The 20347-nt window shown below is 50.3% G+C and overlaps 1 protein-coding gene across 1 annotated transcript; it reads right to left on the bottom strand.

Moving 5' to 3' along the window:
• Positions 1-1621: 1621 nt before the first annotated feature.
• On the bottom strand, positions 1622-17094 carry STX1B (syntaxin 1B; the record flags this gene model as incomplete). Its single annotated transcript, XM_080911827.1, has 10 exons — positions 1622-1702; positions 1947-2057; positions 2156-2293; positions 4550-4623; positions 4765-4873; positions 4983-5056; positions 8192-8266; positions 8343-8442; positions 8633-8707; positions 17065-17094. The coding sequence occupies 10 exons, from the start codon at positions 17092-17094 to the stop codon at positions 1622-1624; spliced, it is 867 nt and encodes a 288-aa protein (XP_080767953.1).
• Positions 17095-20347: the final 3253 nt, after the last annotated feature.

Below are 20347 nucleotides of genomic sequence, written 5' to 3'. Positions count from 1 at the left end.
GGGGAAATACACAACTTTCCACCTGCCTGGGCTGCCCTTGACCACGTGTTTCATCAGCCCTACCATAGCCTCCCCTCCGGGAGACAATCATGTACAAATGGGTATGGTCTCGGTGAGCACTATGCTGTTTGTGTGTAAGGCCCCAGCACCTGTGTGTGGCCATTTTCTGGAACTTCCTCAGCCTCAGCACTCATGAGCACTATTGTGCTAGTTGTCCAAGGCTCAGTTCTGCTGTCAGGCAGAGCTAGAGAAAGGTAAAAATCTGAGTATGTTTCCCCATCAGACGGTCTGATGAGGCAGGAAGCTCCACTCAAATACTGTTGGTGGAGCAGTGTGTTTGGCTTCTGTTTAGAGGAGGTGGAGAAGGAACTTAGCCTGGAGAAACAAACCTACATGGGAGCATAGCCTTAAAGATGTGTGTGTGTGTGTATGTGTGTGTGTGTGTGTGTGTGTGTGTATGTGTGTGTGTGTATGTGTGTGTGTGTGTGTGTGTGTGTGTGTGTGTGTGTGTGAGACATAAGGAAGCAGAAACACATTATGTAAAGTCCCTAAGGATACACACATACAGTCATATTTGAGACAGCTTAGAAACAGGTATCTGTACCCATACAAGACTAATGTCTGGTTCACAGCGTGGAGGGCTCTGTCTGAGGAGAAAACTATGAATACTTCACACACACACACACATACATGCATACACATGTCTTGTACAGAAGCCCTTTACATCATTTGTTGAGGAAAATCACATTCATACAAACTAAGCCAGGGTGTTTTATCATTTACACACATAGGCTTCCAGTTGCTTCCCCTGAACTCCAAGACCCAACACACACACACACACACACACACACAGAGAGAGAGAGACAGACAGACAGACAGACAGACAGAGGCTGAGAGGGAGTTCCCAGGACATGATGTGACCCCTGGCAGTAACCAAGCCAGGTGAGTGTTCTACATCACTTAAGGTGTGTGGCATGGTCACTGGGCCACCCTGGATCCTCTGAGGATGTAAATAATTATCCTCACATATAAATTATCCTCACATATACCTCCCATTCCAAATGTAGCAGAGAAGGTCAGAAGAGGAAACACTTTTGCATTGGGTTTTTACACTCACAAAACTCCATGTACATACATTGTATGGGCACAGATCTACACACACACACACACACACACACACACACACACACACACAAACTCATGTCTATTCACACAGAACAGGTTGGGCCATGGTGGGCTGCTACAGTCGGCACAGCAACTGGATAGAGGGAAGTTCACACCACACAGAATGAAGGTGGCAGCAAGAAGAGGTTCAGGGCATCTACGTACATCTACACAAGTACACACACGCTGGGGTGTCCACACGTCTTGAGCATGTGCCCTCGGCATGCATGTTGGTGTGCATGTGTGATCACGCCTGCTGCTATCTATGTGCGGCAAGGTGGAGGGGGATCCACGGCAAGGAGAGAGCCAGGGACTCCAGGGTCTGCGTGAGGGTAAGTGGCTGGAGCTGCCTGGGTCTGTTTTGGGAGTGAGCTTGGAGCAGGGGAAAGAGTGGAAGGGTGTGGGGGGTATTGCTCCCGATGTGTGGGGAGGGTCCTGGGAAGAAAAGTGTAGGGGCCTACAAGCCCAGTGTCCCCCCAATGGATGACGCCAAGACCACCCCCAGCACCACACAGCAAATGATGATCATAATTTTCTTCTGCAGGTAGAAAGATAAGAGAGAGAGGGAGAGCAGGAAGGAAAGAGAAGGACAGGAAGAGAGGTAGACAGACAAATGCAGGGAGAGTTGGGATGTGGGACATAAGGAAAAAAAGGGGAGAGAAAACAGAAACAGGAAGCGGTCAGAGCCATAGATAAGGCCTCTCACCCATTTTGTAGCTGCCACACCCCACCCACTGATCTAGCCTGCCTCCCCCTGCATCGGGCAACCTCCGCCGGCTTACCCTCCTGGCCTTGCTCTGATATTTCACAGCTTTTTTGGTGTCGGACACGGCTCGTTCCACGTAGTCCACGGAATGTTCCACGTTGTACTCAATTCGGTCGATCATCTCGCCCTGTACACAGAGGAAACGTGACAAGGGACAGAGAGCTGGGCTGGCAAAGGCAGCCTTGGGGCTCAGGGAGGCTCCGGACCAGTGTGGCAGGGCCATACCTGGCTCTCCACGAGCATGGCCATGTCCACAAACATGTCGTGCAGCTCTCGGATGCTGGTCTCCAGTTTGATGATCTCATTGTGCCTTGTCTCAATCTCATTCAGAGCTTGCTTCGTCATCTGCGAGTCCATCTTGATCTAAGGTGACGGGAGAAGAAAGGGCAGTGATCACCTGTTGCCGATGTAACAGCTTCAGTTTAACAGAGGGCTTGGGTTCAAATCCTTGTGTAGTGACAATTTTGAAATTTTTGTTTCTTAAAACACACACACACACACACACACACACACACACACACACAAGAATATTATAATAATATGCTTTCATTTCAATCCCAGGTGTGGAATATGGGGCTGCTTCAGAGTGCCCGCAGCAGCTGACTGTGATTGGCATTGTGCTCTGGCAGGGGCATGAATTTGCAAGTGGCAGATAGTTTGCAATTGTATGACGTGGGATTCTGGAGTTTTGAGATTATACATACATACATATATATATATATATATATATATAATATATTGCTTATACCACCTAGAAAATATGGATTACAGTAAGCATCTTCCTCAAAAGATTATTGTGAAATATATATATATATATATATCATCAGTTAAGTAGTCATGGACAAAGAAGAAAGAAGAAATCCCAACGGGTGCTGAGGTGAAGATCAAACTTGCCCCAAGGAACTTGAAGCTGCTAATCAGCAGGAAGTAGTCCAACAGTAATGCTGCTCCTTTCCCTCTGTCCTATTTTCTCTCCCATCCAGTGTTAGTGTTGAAAAGGTGTAAGAAAGAAGAACCCACAAAGTAGCAATACTGGGCAAATTATTTATCCTCTTCAGGACTTTGCTAACACCACCTAGAAAACATGGATCACGGTAAGCATCTACTCCAAAAGATGCTTGTGAAACTGAATGCTTTGTGTGCGGAATGCCTCGATTGGTTTCTAGAGCACCTTAGGCATCAAAGAGCAGTTTGCAAATTACAAGAAAAAAAGCTTGTATAGAGCCCACAACAGCGCCCATGGAAGAGAGATGGTCCAAAGCCGACAAAGTGATGTGGGAGATACAGCAGGTAGGAAAGACAGATGGGGAGGCTTGGATGAGAAGGCAGTGTACCCACGAGTCGACAGGGCCTTCATGAGATGAGACGGGATAAATAAGAAAAAAAATGCACCACGGACCTCAAGAACTCAGGAGCAGAAATTCCAGCTCACAGCTACAATGCCTCTCAGCTCCTGACCTGGACTCTTGGTCACCACTGTGTTTAGATTGCAGTAGGCCACTGTTTTCCTCTAACACCAACTAGTACCCCTTATCACCACAGGTCACACACCTCCACGCTGGCAGCCAGGGCTGTCTCCCTTTCTGCACCTATTTCTTGCCCATACTGCAGGAGCTAAGGTCATCTGTCAGCTGCTCTGCAAGGGTCCCCTCCCTCTTTTCATGTTGTTAATGCTCTTTTCCAACAATACCCAAATGCTCATTTGTCTTTTTTATTTTAGATGTTTAAATATGTGTTCTCAAATGTGAGTTCAAGTGCCAACAGAGGTTGGAGGAAATGGATGCCCCTGGGGCTGGAGTTACAGGAAATTGTGAGCCCCTGACATGGGTGCTGGAAACTGAACTTGGGTTCCTTAGCAGCTAAACAACCTTTTCTCATGTCCTATTGTCTTTTAAGGTTCATCTCAATGAAATCTATTGACATATTCCTTGACTCCAGTATTAAAACGTCCCAGCCAACACCTAGGGCTCATCTGCGGTTTCCTCACCCTCCTCAGGTTCCCAACCACTGGCACTGAGTGAGTTTCACAAAGATGGTTTCCACTCCTACAAAGGAATTGCCAGGGAGCAAAGGTCAACCCTTTTTGTTTGTTTGTTTGTTTTGTTTTGTTTTTCTGAGACAGGGTCTCTCCATATAGTCACAACTATACTGAAATTTGCTGTGTAGACTAGGCTGGCCTTGAAGTTACAGAGATCCTCCTGTCTCTGCTTTCCAAGTGCTGGGATTAAAGGTGTGTACCACCTCTGCCACGCCTGGGCAGAGGGAGTCACCCACCAAGCTTCTCTCCATTTTCACACAAAAAGACACATGGTCTGAGGAGAGCTGTATTCAGAGGAGTATCTAACTGCCTATCTGCCTGGCTTAACTCAACAAAATGAACTGTTCAAATACTGCAAACTGTTAAGTAACCATAAAGATTGCTTTATACCTGGTTGGCACCTTGCAAGTGTGTAATACTTGGTGCACCACTACCAACCACGTTTAAAGGAGGTACCTTTCTGCCCCGCCCCTGCGGAATGTCTGATTCTTTATCTAAGCTGTTGGAGATTCCAGGGTGAACAAGGAGGAAAGGCAAAGGTTGACCCAAAAGACCCCTCCCCCCCGGGGGGGAGGGCTCACGTCGTCCGTGAAGATGGCCAGCTTTCCACTTTCCAACATGTCTTCCAGTTCTTCGTTGGTAGTAGTCCTGCCAGCTGTGTGGAGAAAGGACCTCCTGCTCAGGAAGTGAGTCTAAGAAAGAAGGGAACATCGCCCCAGGACCCACCCACTAGGCTGAGGTCTGGAGTTCCGCCTGGGCAGTCCTGGGAATTTGGGGAAGGGAGGGGCACACTCACTGATCTCCAACTGCCTCTGGATGCGGTCCTTGCAGCGGTCTCGGTACTTGGACTGAGTTGCATTATATTCGGTCATTACCTCCACGAACTTCCGTGAGAGTGTGGAGTGCTAGGGAAACCGGGGGAAGACCCAGACGGCTGCAGCACCGCCTTCCCACCTATATTCAGAACCCTAGCTCCACCCCCCATCCTTCACTGTCCACTGATCGTGAGCCTACCTGGGTCTTGCGGATGCGCAGGTCCGCGGAGGAACGATTCAGCCCCTCTTCCTGCTCAATGCTTTGCTCGATGGCTGCAGAGAGAAGGCAGTAACAGGCTGGAGACCTGAGGATGGGGTAGGGCACCCGGGTCTAGGGCATGGGAAGAGGAACCATGCCCAACAAAAGCTTTGGTGAGGTTTATTTACAGGCTGCCAAGTACACAAGCCAGGGTTTGAGGGGGTTTCCTAAGGAAGGTAGGGAGAATCAAAGGTCACCAGACGGAAAGTTTGTTCTGTCGCAAGGATTTTGCCTTGGAAAGAACCCAAGCCCACAAGGGAATAAAGCCGGTCCACTAGAGAGGACTGCCCCCAAGTAATGTCCAGTTCCTTTCACCTCTACACAAGAAGCAAAACACACCAGAATTTTTTTTTTCTTTTAAAGATAGGGTGTTATTACATTGTCTGGAACTTGTGAACTCAAAGACATTCCTGCCTCAGCTTGCCTTAGGGTTTTACTGCTGTGAACAGACACCATGACCAAGGCAATGCTTATAATGAATACATTTAATTGGGACTGGCTTACAGGTTCAGAGGGTCAGTCCATTATCATCAAGGTGAGAACAAGGCAGCATCCAGGCAGGCATGGTGCAGGAGGAGCTGAGAGTTCTACATCTTCATCTGAAGGCTGCTAGTGGAAGACTGACTTCCAGGCAGCTAGGATGAGGGTCTTAAAGCCCACACCCACAGTGTCACACCCACTCCAACAAGGCCCTACCTACTAATAGTGCCACTCCCTGGGCTAAGCGCATATAAGCCATCACAGTGGCCATTCGTCTTAAAGAGGGATGTTTTAACAGAGGAAATTTAGTTCTCCTGCCTGTCCTGTGAGCCCCCACTTCTTTCTTATCTTATTTTTTGTTTTTGCTTTGTTTTTGAGAACATTTCTCTGTGTAGCCCTAGCTGTCCTAGAACTCAGGCCTCTGCCGGCCCCCTGCAACCTCCACCAGTGCTAAGATTAAAGACACATACCACTACCTCCTAGCTGAGTTCTCACTTCTAAAGGACCTTCTTCTGGACCATGTCTTCCTGGCGCTGTCATTCAGATTTTCTGAGAAGAGCTTGCAGTGACAGCTTCTTCATCAGAAAACGCAGCAGGGACCAATCTCTGGGCTGCTAAGACTTGTGAAGGCCTGTGGGCCTGTCCCGAGAGTGCCACCTTGCTGTCCCACTGGCAGTGGGGAGGAATGGAGGTAGATGGCACCTCAAGGCTGTCCTGCAAGTGGAAGCAGGCACAGTGACTGAGCGCTATCACTATTTGTGCCAGGCAGGAACACAGGAGCACATACGACCAGGGATCCAGTAACCTGTTAGCCCTGCCCTGGGCCTGATTATCAGGCCTGGCACTACAGCCAATTCTGGACACAGGGGTCTTTTACAACTGTTGTGGGAACTCAGTAATATTGGCTGATATTTTACACCAGACACTGGAGTTAGAATTCATGAGAATTCAGGGTCACCCTGATGCCACCAACTGGAAGATGATGGAAAAGATGGAGTTTTTGTTTGTTTGTGTTGGGGTTTGGTTTTTTTGTTTTGTTTTTGTTTTTGTTTTTCTCTTTCCTGTTCAGTTTCTTAAACCACCTTCACTTTTTCTGTCCTCTGGGTCTGTTCCTGAATCCCTGACCAGTGTTTCCTCATGGTCTTCTAGAAAGTGTTCTACATCAGGACCAATGTGTCTGAGGAAACAGAGGAGCCCTAGACCTGTGATCTGCCTGCCCATCTCACCCTTCCAAGAGCTGAAGGTGCAGAAGGTGCACTGTGCCTGCCCACAGCCAAACTGTTATGGTGTTCGTTTGGAGAATATTATCACCTTCTAACTCTGGCTGGGCTGGAACTCACTCTGTAGGCCAGGCTGGCCTTGAACCCACAAAGTTTCCCCTGCCTCTGCCTCCCTATCACTGAGACTAAAAGTATGTACCACCAGTCTGTCAACTTTTATATTTTTATTTGAGATTTTTAAAATTCTTTATGTGCACTGTGTTTTGCCTACATGTATGTCTATTGTGAAGGTGTCAGATCCCCTGGAAGCAGAACCTCCATGTGGGTGCTGAGAACTGAATCTGGGTCCTCTGGAAGCCAGTGTTCTTAACCACCGAGCCATCTCTCCAACTCCCATATTTGAGATTCTTGGTAAGATATCATCTGGAGAAAAATTCTTTGCAGTCAAGATTAGAGGAAAGAAGAAAGCGTGTGATTCCTTCTGTCTTCCCTACTATACTGAAGAGAGAACTGAGGACAGAACCCATCCACAGTGAATGGCACAAGATGCTGGACTCCTCACGTAGATAATCCAGCATTACCCCAGAGCACACTCTCTGAGTTCAAAGGGCTTGTTTTACTTGGTTAGCATCAAAGGTTCTCATATGGCCTCCTTGTAAGTCCAAAAGGACCTGAAGCTTGGTAGTGGCCTTGGGTACAACCTCCACCTCCCCCCAAAAAAAGCCCATCCAAAGCCTAGCAATGAGCCTTAGTGCTTTAGACATGTTGGTAAATGCCTCACACTGCTGAGTTACCAGGGTACGTAAGTGGCTGCTCCTTAACGCTGCTATTCCCCTGGCACCAGCCGACAAGGAGGCTCCCAACCCACAATGCTTTGAGGGAAGGTGGTTATTAGCAGCACCCAAGTTCTTAAATTGGAGTGAATACATGAGCATTTGGCAGGGCCCTCCTGAAAGTATGCCAGCCCCTGATGTCAGCCACACAGTCCAATCTGTCCTGAGCCGAGGATACTAATTCAGAAGCTGAGCCCACCTACTGGGTGCTCAGTGTCGTGCTCGGAGCCTGCTCAGGACAAACAAGGACTGATCAAAATTAAAACCTCTTGGAAAAGTACTCTCAGTCCTCCCCCCCCCCTCCTTCCGGGATTCTTTGAAATAGAGTCTCCCTGCGTAGCCCACACTCCTCCGGAACTCTCGCTATTCCTGTGGCAGCCTCTGAGTGCTGGGATTATAGGACCTCCCCACCGGGACTGGCTGGAAATCTGTGTTTTTCTGATTGATGACTCTTAGGTGCAATTCAGGCAGAAACCCTACCTGGCTCATTTCCCTGTCAAGTATTTCCAAAGAACATGGAAAAAGTGGGTTTGTCTACTTCTCAGTATTTAAGACTCTGACCCCCAGAGCACTGTTTTGTCTAATCCATTGCAGGGCAGAGGTCTTTGCTCCTCACCTTTCAACTTGGACCGGACCTTGTTTGCCGTCTTTTTGATGTCTGCCGTGAGGTCCTCCAGCTCCTGTTTAGTCTCTGGGGGCAGGGCAGAGAGGGAAGTGAGAACCCGGATGGGGCCCCAGGCCCCGGGTCCCCCTGAAACAGTACTCACTCTCATCGGGGTTGGGGGCGGCAAGAATGGCGCTGTGCTGTTTCTTCACTTGCTCCACATCCTCAGACAGTTTCTCAATGCAGCCTCGGATCTCTTCCACCTGGGGCAGGAAATCAGTGACACCTACCTCATCCAGGTTGGAGGGCCAGATGAGATCCGGCTAGTGTTCAGTGAAATCAGCCAAACCCAGAAGGACAAGGAGTGTGCGGGACAAGGGAATACACGAGGCAAAGGAAGCTAAGGGGAGGGGCAAGATTCCATCCGGTCCAGGGCTATTCAGGGAGCTCTACCTGCTCAAAGAACTCATCCATAAAGTGGTCTCGGTCCACATGGACCACTTCCTCTTCATCATCACTGTCTTTTGCCTGGAAGCAAAGCAAGGGCAGATGATGAGCAGTCCCTATCCTGTTCCCCGTAGCTGACTCTCTCCCTCTCTGATCCTCTAGCTGCTACACATACATGTGGGTGGTATTGGTTCTAGACTCAGAAAAGGGGACTTGGGAAGGATCCTAGTCAAGAGGGATGGCAAGGACACCAACACTCAGAGCCAGCACTGGCTATCTTATAGAGCAATGTCCTAGATGCTAGTGTACCTTAGAGTCAGCTAAAAGCATTCTCTGAGATCTGAACAGCCTCATCTGTTCAGTCTCCCTGGAAGAGAGACACTGCTGTTGACTTCTGGACATGGACAAACTTCAACAACAGCTAAATGTCAGTGTCACAATGACAGGCTCTGGGCTCCAGCGGGGAGTCTAGAACTGTTTTCCAGGACTGTGAACCTCCTACCATCTCCTAGCAGTACCTGCCCAAGTCTCCCCTTTCCCCACCACATCCTGACTATCCATTCCCCTCCTAAAGGTCACATCACTGCCAAGCTGCCGGTGGCCGAAGCCAAGTTGAGCAAGCACAGCCAGGCCCAGTGAGGTCACATCAGCCACCCTCTGACCCACTTCATCCCACACTCCCTCCTCCCACTGCACTGTCTCTTGGAGAGCCTCCTCCCCACGCTAGCCACCCACTTCCTTCCAGTCCCTTCCAACCATACACCCACCAACTTTCTCTGACTCGGATTTCCCAGTTGCAACCTGCAGCTGTTCAGCCCTCCACCCTCAGGGCCCAGAGATACAAAGGGATTCACCCACCCACACTGCCATCTCTAGGAGGACCAGCGACACAGACAGAAGAGCTGACACACAGGCACACAAAAATAGCCCCTCCCCCCCAACACCCACATGGAGCCACACAACCATGCTGATATTCCCTGCACACAGAAGCAGGCAGAGCTGCCTTGCTGACATGGGGACACACAGGGAGTGGAGGAGGGTGCTGCCTGTTCCCCCAACATCTTTGAGCCCCACAACTGCGTTCTCAACCAGAATTGGGCAGAAGGCACAAGAGGGCTCCCCTGGGACTCCCATTCCTCTCTGCTCGGAACAGAATTCTTGGGGTAAAGTTGAGCTCAGCCATCAACCCATCAACAGACATTAAGCCTGGAGAGTTAATCATCCATCAGCCCCAGGATTCAGCCCAAATGGCAGACAGGTTGAGCCAGAGTTCAGACAGAACATAGCCAAGAGAGTCTGGATGAAATCAAGAGAGAGAAGCCAAACAGCAGCTGTCTGCAAGTGGAGCCATTGGGACCTGAATGCAGAGCCGATGGGGCTGGAGCAGATCACAGACAGGCCCTCATGGAAGTCAGACAGGCTAAGAAGGAACTGCACTTGGCTCTGAGGTATCTCAGTCTGTTCGGATTGAACCTAGACAGAGAGCCAGATGGAACCAAGATGCAACTAAGACACTAAGATCACTTGGGATCTGCAGAGTGGGGGCAACTCTGAGACCAGCATAACCCAGAGGCCTCCTGTGGCTGGCCAGAAATCACCTCTTCTGCCCAGGTCTTGCTCAAAACAAAGTGGAAGGTCTCAAAGACCCTGCTAGGATTTTTGGCTTCTCCCGTCTCACTCAACCTGCCTCAGGATGGACAGCAGAGGACGTTAGCTCTGGAAGCCTGTCGGGAGCAAGGCTCATTGTTAGGATGCACCAGTTTCTCACAGATGCTTCCCAGCTTCTCATCCTCCAGGGCCACAGTCTCCTGCTGACCTTCTCAGCCTCTTCCCTCCCACTCATCCTTGACCAGCTTCACACAAGACAGGGGAAACCTTCCTGGGAGCCTGTGGAGGAAGTCCTTCCTAGAGTCTTGTTTTAGTTTGCCTGTTTTCAAAGCCTCTTTCCTTAGGTTCTGCCTAGAGTATCCAGGCTACCAATTTCCTTGCCCTTGATAGAGGAAACAAGGCAGAAGGGCCTAAGTGTGATTTGGTTTGGCTAATAACTACAAAGAGAGCTAAAACTCCTCTGTGTACAGACATGCTCACAGTCATGATCCCTTTTGATCCTCACCACCACAGCCCAGGGAGAAAAGCTGAACAAATACTGTTCCCATTTCATAGATGAAGGAGCCACAGTGGGCAAAGGACAATGATTTGCCCAAGGACACCAAGCAGAATGGGACCAGGATGCCATGGTCTAGGCACCCAAGGTCTACTTTCCTGAAGGTTCCCTAGTTACTATTTACCATGGCTTCCTTTCCTCCATGGCCAGCTCCTGCTCTGGCCTCTGCATCCTGACAAGCCAGGCAAGCAACACATCACCTACCAGTGTCTCCTGCATGCGTCTTACATTCTTCACCAGAACTCTGTAGAGAGGAGCAGGAGCCATGCTCAGCTGATAAGAGTGCGTGTTGGTCTTGGAGAGGACCTAGGTTCAGTTCTCAACATCCAAGTTGGTGGTTTGCAACCACCTGCCTGTAACTCCATTCTGGAGGATCTGATGCCCTCTTCTGGTCTCTACAGGCTCCTGCACTCTATATACACACTCATTCACTCATTCACTCACTCATTCACTCACTCATTCACTCACTCATTCACTCACTCACTCACTCACTCACTCATTCACACACTCACTCACACACTCACTCACTCACACACTCACACACTCACTCACTCACACACTCACTCACACACTCATTCACACACTCATTCACTCACTCACTCATTCACTCATTCACTCACTCACTCATTCACTCACTCAACACACTCATTCACTCACTCATTCACACACTCACTCACTCACTCATTCACACACTCACTCACACACTCATTCACTCACTCACTCACTCACACACTCACTCACTCACTCATTCACACACTCACTCACATACTCACTCACTCACTCTCTCACACACTCATTCACTCACTCACTCACTCACTCACACATTCACTCACACTCATTCACTCATTCACTCTCACTCATTCACTCACTCACACACTCATTCACTCACTCACTCATTCACACACTCACTCACACACTCACTCACACACTCACACACTTATTCACTCACTCACTCACTCACACACTCACTCACTCACACTTTTTTTTAGAGCCTGGTGTGGTGGTATACACCTTTAGTCATCAGCAGACAGGGGACAGAGGGGTCTGGAGAAATGGCTCAGTGGTGACAGCAGGGGCTGCTCAGCCTGCACAGGATCCAGATCAGCTGGGGCTACAGAACAAGATCCTGCCTCCAAAACAGCCATATACCTGGCAGGCAGAGGGAGGTGGATCTCTGTGACTTCAGTGCCAGCCTGGTCTACACAGCCAGTGCCAAACCGGCTATATACTAAGTGTCTGTCTAAAGCAAACAAACATATAAACAAACTCTGTGATGACCACTGACCAGCACAATCACAACACTGACAAACACTACAGAGACTTATAAAGTGCTGGTCTGTCTGTGTTTTCTACACATGCTCAGCCATTTCATTCACTTTTTAAAGACAATTTATTTTATGTGCATTTGGTGCTTTGCCTGCACATATATCTGTGTGAATGTGCCAGATCTCTTAGAGCTGGAGTTACAAACTGTGGTGAGTTGCCATGTGGGTGCTGGGAATTGAATTCAGGACCTCTAGAAGAACAGCCAGTGTTCTTAACTGCTGAGCCATCTCTTCAGCCCCATTTAATTCACTCTTAACCTCATTCTGTCTCTCCATCCGTTCCCCCGTGTGTGTGTGTGTGTGTGTGTGTGTGTGTGTGTGTGTGTGTGTGTGTGTGTAAAACCCAGGGCCTAAAGCATGCTTAAGCACTCTGACGCTGAGCTGGTTTTCTGAAAGTCTTAATGTAGCTCAGGGTAGCCTTTAACTTGGAATCCTCCTGCCTCTATTTCCTGAGTGCGGAGATTATAAACCACATCACCATCAGATCCATTCATTTAATCCTTACAACAGCCTCCCGAGACGAACATCACCACAGCCCCCTTTTATAAACAAGAACTTTAGTAGAGAGAGGCCAAAAAACCAGCACCTGTTCAGCAGCTAAACAGCTTCTGCCCTCCAGACCTCAGACCTCTGTCAAGCAGCCATCTCCCCCACAGAGGGCTCAAGGAAGCACAGAGACCTGCAGGAAAAGGCCCACTGCTGCCAGAGGGAGAATCTTTGATGAGGGTGGACTGTGAGCCCCTATGTCTTCTGTGTGACAGGTGAGGGGACAGCTCAAACACACTGCCCTATTGCCTGAGGGTTCACAGCAAACAAAGACAGAGGTTGAGCTTGAGATGGGGACCTGTCATGTCTCCAGTTTTTTTCCATCCATCCTGCTGACAGGCAACATCCCTCTATTCTTAGTTGGCCACAAAGAGAGCTATCTTGCCCTCTTTTGCTCTATTTCTCTGTCCCTTCCCCCACTTCTTTCTAGGGTCTCACTGTGTGGCCCAGAGTAGCCTTGAACTTACAGCAATCCTCCTGCCTCACCCTCTCAAGTGCTGGGATTCAGGTATGCAGTTCCTCACATTTAATCTCATAATCACTCAACGAGGTAGACGCTATTATTCCTATTTGAAAAATGAAAAAAACCGAGGCACAGAAAGATTACGTCACTTGTCCAAGGGTGGTCAGCCAATACGGTGTTGGTGGATGGAAGGGTATCGCTTGTCACGGTCCACCAACTGGTGAACACCTGGAAGGACTTGATTAATAAAAACTTTTATCACTTGAAGCTCCCTTGCCTTGAGGGGCATGCAATCCAATCTCTTGGCTTCCATCTGGCCTCCTTAAAGTCAAAAGTTTTCCACATCAGCAACAAGAGTGTTCTGGTGTGTGTGTGTGTGTGTATGTGTGTGTGTGTGTGTAGTGGGGGTGTGTGTGTAGTGTTGAGGGCTAAACTGAGGGTATCAAATATACACATACTTATACACACTGTTATACACTGTCCACCCAGGCTCCTCAGGGTTGGATCACTACATCTTTGATCTAGAGCCATCTGAGGCTTTCTCACACTGTTCAGGATTCTGTCCATCTGCCTCCTGAGCTTGGGCTAAGTCCCTCAGTCCCCCAATCTAGCCTTCACTCCTCCTTTTCCTCTAGAAACCCACCCAGCCCACGGGTTCCCTTCCTGATCTCCTTCCTGCCTCCTCAGTCCCTCATTCATCTCACAACTACGCATGATTAGCACTGAGGGTGAGCAAGCCTGGGAAGGAAGAACTTGCCTCCAAGGAGCTGAACGTCCCATGGGGGAGGGGGAGGCAAACGGTGAAAATGAATAAGAGAAGTAGCAGGAGGGAGACAGGCAGGAGGGTGTGATGGAAGCATGAACCACTTTTTTCATGGTGGCCAGGGAGGGTCTTTCTGAGGAGGTGACATCTGAGTTGACTCCAGATGTGTTGTGATTTGGGAGAAACTGACTTTAAAGCAATGGGAGCAGCATCCTGGGCAGAAGATCTGGAGGGAAAAAGGGTCAGTGCCCTAGAGGGTATGAATGCTCCAGGCCTCTGCCCACAACCCTCTCATCACTCTGTGGCCTGCTTGGCTTCCTCCTTGGACCCGGGACCCTCCGCTCAGCTGAGTCTCCACATCAATCACAGCACCTCCTGGTTCCCAACCGAACCAGCTGGACAACCTGAGACAGAAGCTCCAGCTCCAACGGCAGGGGCATGCCAGCACCTCTGGCAAGTATGTGATTTTTCCTGTAGCCCTCAGGTAATTCCAAAATCAAGATCCATTAGGAGACATCCAGATGGGCTTACGTGATGCTCCAGAGGAACTGGAAAGTCACCGAGGAATAGCAACCATGGCGCGCTGCTGTGCACCAGGCCCTTTCTTAGACATCTTGTAAGTATTAATTAACTTCCAATTCTCAAAATAATCCTGTGAAATGAGGTGGTACCATTACGCTCAAATGGCACATGGGCAAACTGAGGCTCAGATGTAGCTCCATGACAGCGTACCTGCCTAGTGTAGTCGATACCCTCAGGTCAATCCCCAGTACCCCCACCACACACACACACACACACACACTCCCCAAAACAAACGAAAACCCACCCAGTACCTCCAAACCACCCAAGTACCAGACAGGTTAAATAACATGCCCAAGGTCACACGTGAACTAAGTAAATTAGGACATAAGCCCAAACAATCTGGCTTGTAAGTCTGAGCCCTCAAACTGCTGTATGAAAAACGGATCGGGAAAACTCTTTGGCGAGACAATCAGGCCCCTCGGCTAGCATTCCCAATGCTCCTTGACCACATCCTCCGGTTCACTGCCTTCCCATAGCGTGGCTTTCAACTCTGGCAGACGCTCCTACACTCCAGACATCTGGTGCTCCTATCCACCCCACCCCACCAGCACCCTCCCAAACCCCCACCTTCCCTAAGCTGTGAGTAGCAGCAAGGCCATTAGTATTTATCCAACCCCCTCCACCCCAGCTCCCATTTCATTTGCCTACTGCCCTAGTAGCCACCTGGCTTCCTCCCCAAGCAGCCCCGCGCCACAGGTTACCTCACCTCTGGGCAGGGAACCCTGACCCACTCAGAGTAGTCCTCCCCACTCTTGTTTCCTTCTCCCTCTAATTATACCACAGGTCCACCCCCACCGTATTGCATTTCTCTAGGTTTGGGAGTCATGGAATATTCTTGGCTGCTAGGGATCTGAGTTCGAATTCTATTTTCTCCCTTGCTTAGCTGTGTGGCCTGGGGAAATCTTTAAACCCTCAGGACTTAAGTTTTTCTAAATAGTAGACTAAGCAGACTGTCTGTCTACCTTAGCAGGAAGTTGGTTGGGATGGAATGGGATTGCCATGACAACCTGCTTTGCGAACTGCACCTGGAGGGAGTCAGTACACTGAAGCTGCTGGTCTGGGTTTGAATCCTGCCTTTTTCTAGCTATGTAGCTTTGGCCAAGTTCCTTAATGTCTCTGAGCTTCTGTTCCCTTTCCTGTGAGATGAGATCATGCTAACACCAGCCTGTAACAATTGCCGGGAACCAGAGGTGATTCCTATAACACACAGTACAGTTACCATTTGCTACTATAGTTTTCCTCACGCAGTAAATATCCCTTCAAACCTCCTCTCTCACTGCCAGCACCTCCATCCTTCCTACTTCCTCTCCAAGCAGAATCTGTGTTCCTTCCCTCTACTGCCTGTGGACCGGGGTCCCCAACTCCAGGCCGAGCCTTTGGAGGCTCTCTAACAACACGGCTCTTTGTCTCCACTCTAAAACTTGTGTTTCAAAGGCCAGAAGATGTAGCCCCACGCTCAACTTGGCAGCCTGGAGGCCCCTGAGCCATTTGACCTGTACCACACACATACTTGCTTGATGACCTTGGGCCAGTCCCTTCCCATCCCTGAACCTCAGTTTCCCCATCTGTCAGGTAGAGTAACAATCCCTTGGAATTCTGGCATACCCCAACCCATCAGGGCACAGTGGCCAGTGGCCACCACCACACAGCACACAGAAACCTCAACCTCCTTGGACTCATGTCATTCTTCAAATGTCTCAGCACCCTCCGGGCCCAAAACCGGTCTCATCAGGCCGTCAGTCCCTCCAAAGAGCAGCCTCCCCTGCAGCCCCCTAGCTTAGCCGCCGGCTCTGCTGCCCAGCCTCCTGGAGGCTGGCCCCTGGCTGCCAGCAGCATGCCCCTGGCTGCTCCCATGCTCCAGTTCCCCCAAGCACAGTGTGGCCTGTGTCACACAACCCAATTCTGTGACCTGGTGGACGGATCTTTCTCTCCTCTCCCACCTTTGGCCCAGGAGAACTCAGTCACACACACGCGCACACACACACACACACACACACACACACACACTCCCCCTCAGAGCAGTGCCCTCTCCCCACTGAGCAATACACCAGTGCGCGTGCGCGTGGACACACACACACACACACACACACACATCACCACCACCAGCAATACCATCACACACTTCATTCACTGCCAGGTGCTGGCATCTAGTCCCAACCTGTGTCCTCCATCGATAGCATCCCAAATCTGGGTCCTCCTGGACCCGGCCTGGCCAGGAACCACCCCCTCTATCTGCCTAATTTGACAAACCTGCTCTAGGAATGATGGTGTTCCCCCAATCCTCTCTTGACATTCACTTTATCCCATCCCCAGGTTAAATTCTAGGGTCCTCCTCCCGGGCATCTGGGCTGCCCAAGGCCCCTGACACCTCTCCTGCCCCCTTGTGTCTTAATGGCCTCCAACTCCTTCCATCCACTGTCCTCCAATTGCAGGTTCACCGGAGATATCAGGTGCCAGGAGATGTTAGGGCTCCTGACTTCCAACCTCTAGTCTCATCATTTGCCCCCTATGTCCCAGAACCTCCCCCACTCCATCCCCCAAGCGCTCCCCAAATACAGGGTCCCGCCTCCCCACCTCTCCCACCCCTTAGCTCACACTCCGCAGCTCCTGAGTCCGATCCTTCATCCTGCGACGGGCTCCTCCTCCCCTTCTTCGTCCTCCCGCCTCCGCTGCTGCTCTCTGCCTCTTGCCTCTGTGCCGGAGGCCGGGGTCTGGGGGTACCGGGTTAGTCCTCCGGAGAGATGTGCGGGTAAGGTGCGCGGCGGGGGGGCGGGGAGCTGAAGCCAGGCAGAGACAGGGGCCTGGGCCGACTGGGCTCTGCCTAGGCTGCGGTGGCGATGCGGCTGCGGCACAGGGTTGGATGGAGGGATGCGGGAGCCGAGGCGCGGGGGAGGGGGGCGGAGGGAGGTGAGGAGGAAGGGAGGGAGGGGGAGCGGAGGGGGCGGGGAGCAGGGGGCATGCGCAGCGCCCCGGGCTGGGGGCGCCTGGGGGTTGTAGTCCGGGGAGGGGCACCCAAGGGAGGGGCACTGGGGAGGCCCAGAAGTTGGGAGGGGGGAGCCCAAGAAGCAGGAAGAGATGTGGAGGCAGGGATGGAGATGCTGGGTAAACTGCAGTTGGGGTGGACCAGCACAGAAGGTCTAAGGCAGTGAACTAAGGGAATAACCCGAGGAAAGCAGAGTGTCTGTGAGCCTACGCAGGATCACCTTTTATCTTGTCTCTGCAGAAGACTCTTTGGGTACTAGAAATAACAAGCCTGACGCTGTATGTGGCTGTTGCTTGCTGAGAAGGACATGGGGCTTGTTCTGTACATCCTTAGTCACCCTACCTGAGAGGGCCCTGGCACTGATGGGTGTCAACTTGTCTACTCCCAAGAACAGGGTGGTCACTACCTTCGGAGACTTCTAGTCTGGAATTTTAGATGGCTCTGTTAAAAACGACATTTATCCTGGCCTAGAGTGAATCTCAGTGGTATATGCTTGCCTAGCATGCCTGCAAAGCCGAGTTCCATCCCCATCACCGGGGTTGGGGTGGGGGTGCAGAAGGAAGGAAGATATTTTCTGTGACCTTCAACAGTTCCTACACCCAGTGTCCTTCTTGTGAAGACTCCCTTCTAATCTCCCCGCTTTGCTTGCTCGCTGTGCTTGCTCGCTGTCCCACGACCTTAACCTCTGGGTTCTGCCTCCCTCTGTCCAGTGACCCAGGAGCTAGTGTAAGTTCTCATCTCCCTTTTAATCCCTCTAACTTTATGTACACATATGTATGTAGGTGTGCTCAGTTGCACATGTGCACACGTATAGGTCAAAGGTCATCCCCCACCTTACTTGTAGTTTTTGTTTCAGAGACAGGATCTCGCACCGAATCTAACTTTACCATTTTCTATATACTGGTTGGCCTGGAACCTGTTTCTGTGCCTTGGGGGCTTTCGGGCTTACAGGGTTATAGAAGTGCGCTGCTGCACACAGCTTCTGAGATCTGAACTCAAGTGCACGTCATCCACTGAGCCTACGTTCTCCTCGTGGCCTGCTACACCTTCCTGTATCTTCATGCCTGTAGTACCAACCCACCTATACATGTGAACCAGGCCACCTCAGAGGAGGGCTCTGTTATAAGCCCGAGGCCAAGAACACAGAGACAAAACATGCTGTCAGGGACTTACCTATATTGAGTATGGCCAGAACTCGGGTGTGAGACCCCAAGGACATAGTGTCAGCCTTTGCTGCTCTGGCGCTGCTTCTTCCTGTTTCCATCAACGATGGCATCTCCACCTACCCAGCCACTCAATGGAGCCAAATCTGTCCCCGCTCCCTCCTCTCCCCACAGCGCTACAGCTATGTTCTGCCTATCCACCATGTCCTCCTCCCTACACAGTAACTCATCAGCCTCCTAACCACTACTGCCATCCCACATGTACAGAGCAGCAAGCTGGGGCTTCAGAGGAGTAAGTAGTATGTCCAGTGTTACAAAATGGGGTTCTCTTTGGCAGTGACTCCTCCCTCTAAGGTTAGAGACGGAAGCTAGGCTTGTCACATGCCAGTAAATGCTCTACCACTAAACTACAGCTCAGCCCGGGTTTGCCACGTCCTTAACTTCCTGTCAGAACTACTTCCGGTCAGTCTGTGCTCGCCTCACCTTCCTTTTTCTAGGTCACCGGGGGCAGCTCCTTACCAGTCCTCCCTCTTGACGGTCCTTCCCTTTATGTCCTCCTTCCTCCCTGGATCTGAGTGATCAACTCCAAGTTGTTTGAGTATGCTAATGTTTCTGTTGAGACACTGCCTCCTACATCCCATGGCTTCCAGGATTACGCCCAAAAGCTAACCTCAGACCTGACACAACGGTGGCCGCCTGTAATCTAGGAAGATGTCAAGTCGGAAGTCAGATATATGGGTCTTTGATTTGAAAAACAAGGGGCTGGAGAGATGGCTCAGTGGTTAGGAGCACTGACTGCTCTTCCAGAGGTCCTGAGTTCAAATCCCAGCACCCACATGGTGGCTCACAACCATCTGTAATAAAATCTGATGCCCTCTTCTGGTGTGTCTGAAGACAGCTACAGTGTACGTACGAAAACTAAATAAATCTTTAAAAGAAAGAAAGAGAAACAAACAAACTTCAGATCTCAGCACCTCCGTGGCACTGACAACCGCCTGTAACTCCTGTGCTAGGGGGTCTGATGCCCTCTTCTTGGCCCCCACAGGCACTGTACCCAGGTAGTACATTTACATACACACAGGCCTCACATACAAAACTAATAAATACAAAATTAATGAGTGGGAAAGATGGATCAGTGGTTAAAAACACTTGTTACTCTTGCTGAGGACCCACGTTCTGGTCCCAACACCCACAAGGCATTCACAACTATCTCTGACTCCAGCAGTACCAATGGGTTTGATGCCCTCTCTGGCCTTCGCAGGCACCAGCTATGCATGTAGTTCATACACATACATGCAGGAAAAACATTCATAGGTTATAAGTTAAAAATAAGTTTTAAAAACAAATAAACGCCTACTCTGTCATTTGGTTACAGCAATATCACCTTCTTTTTCTCATCATCTCCCTTCATGCCAAGAATTCTAGCCTCCAGGCATCTATGAGCCCCCATTGTGTGTGGGCTAGGACTGACTCCCTTCTCTGACATACTTCGTCCCATGAGGCCAAGGTCCGGTCTCCCACCAGAACAGCACAGACCTAATGGCTGACTATGTTTCCCCAGGAACTGACACAAAGTACAAAGTAGTTGCTCACCAGAAATCTGAAGAACAGCCATGTTGACTCACACCTTTTCCCGGGCACAAGGATAAAGAAGAAAACAATCCAGACAAGGTTGGCGTGGTTTGTCTGTGGTGTTCACTGCTGGCCTCCCCAGGACTGTGTGGATCCTTGA

This window comes from Micromys minutus (assembly GCF_963924665.1).
Source record: "Micromys minutus genome assembly, chromosome: 2".
Lineage (NCBI taxonomy): Eukaryota > Metazoa > Chordata > Mammalia > Rodentia > Muridae > Micromys > Micromys minutus.
The sequence above is the reverse complement of the archived record's forward strand: the minus strand, read 5'-3'. Positions and strand labels throughout refer to the sequence as shown.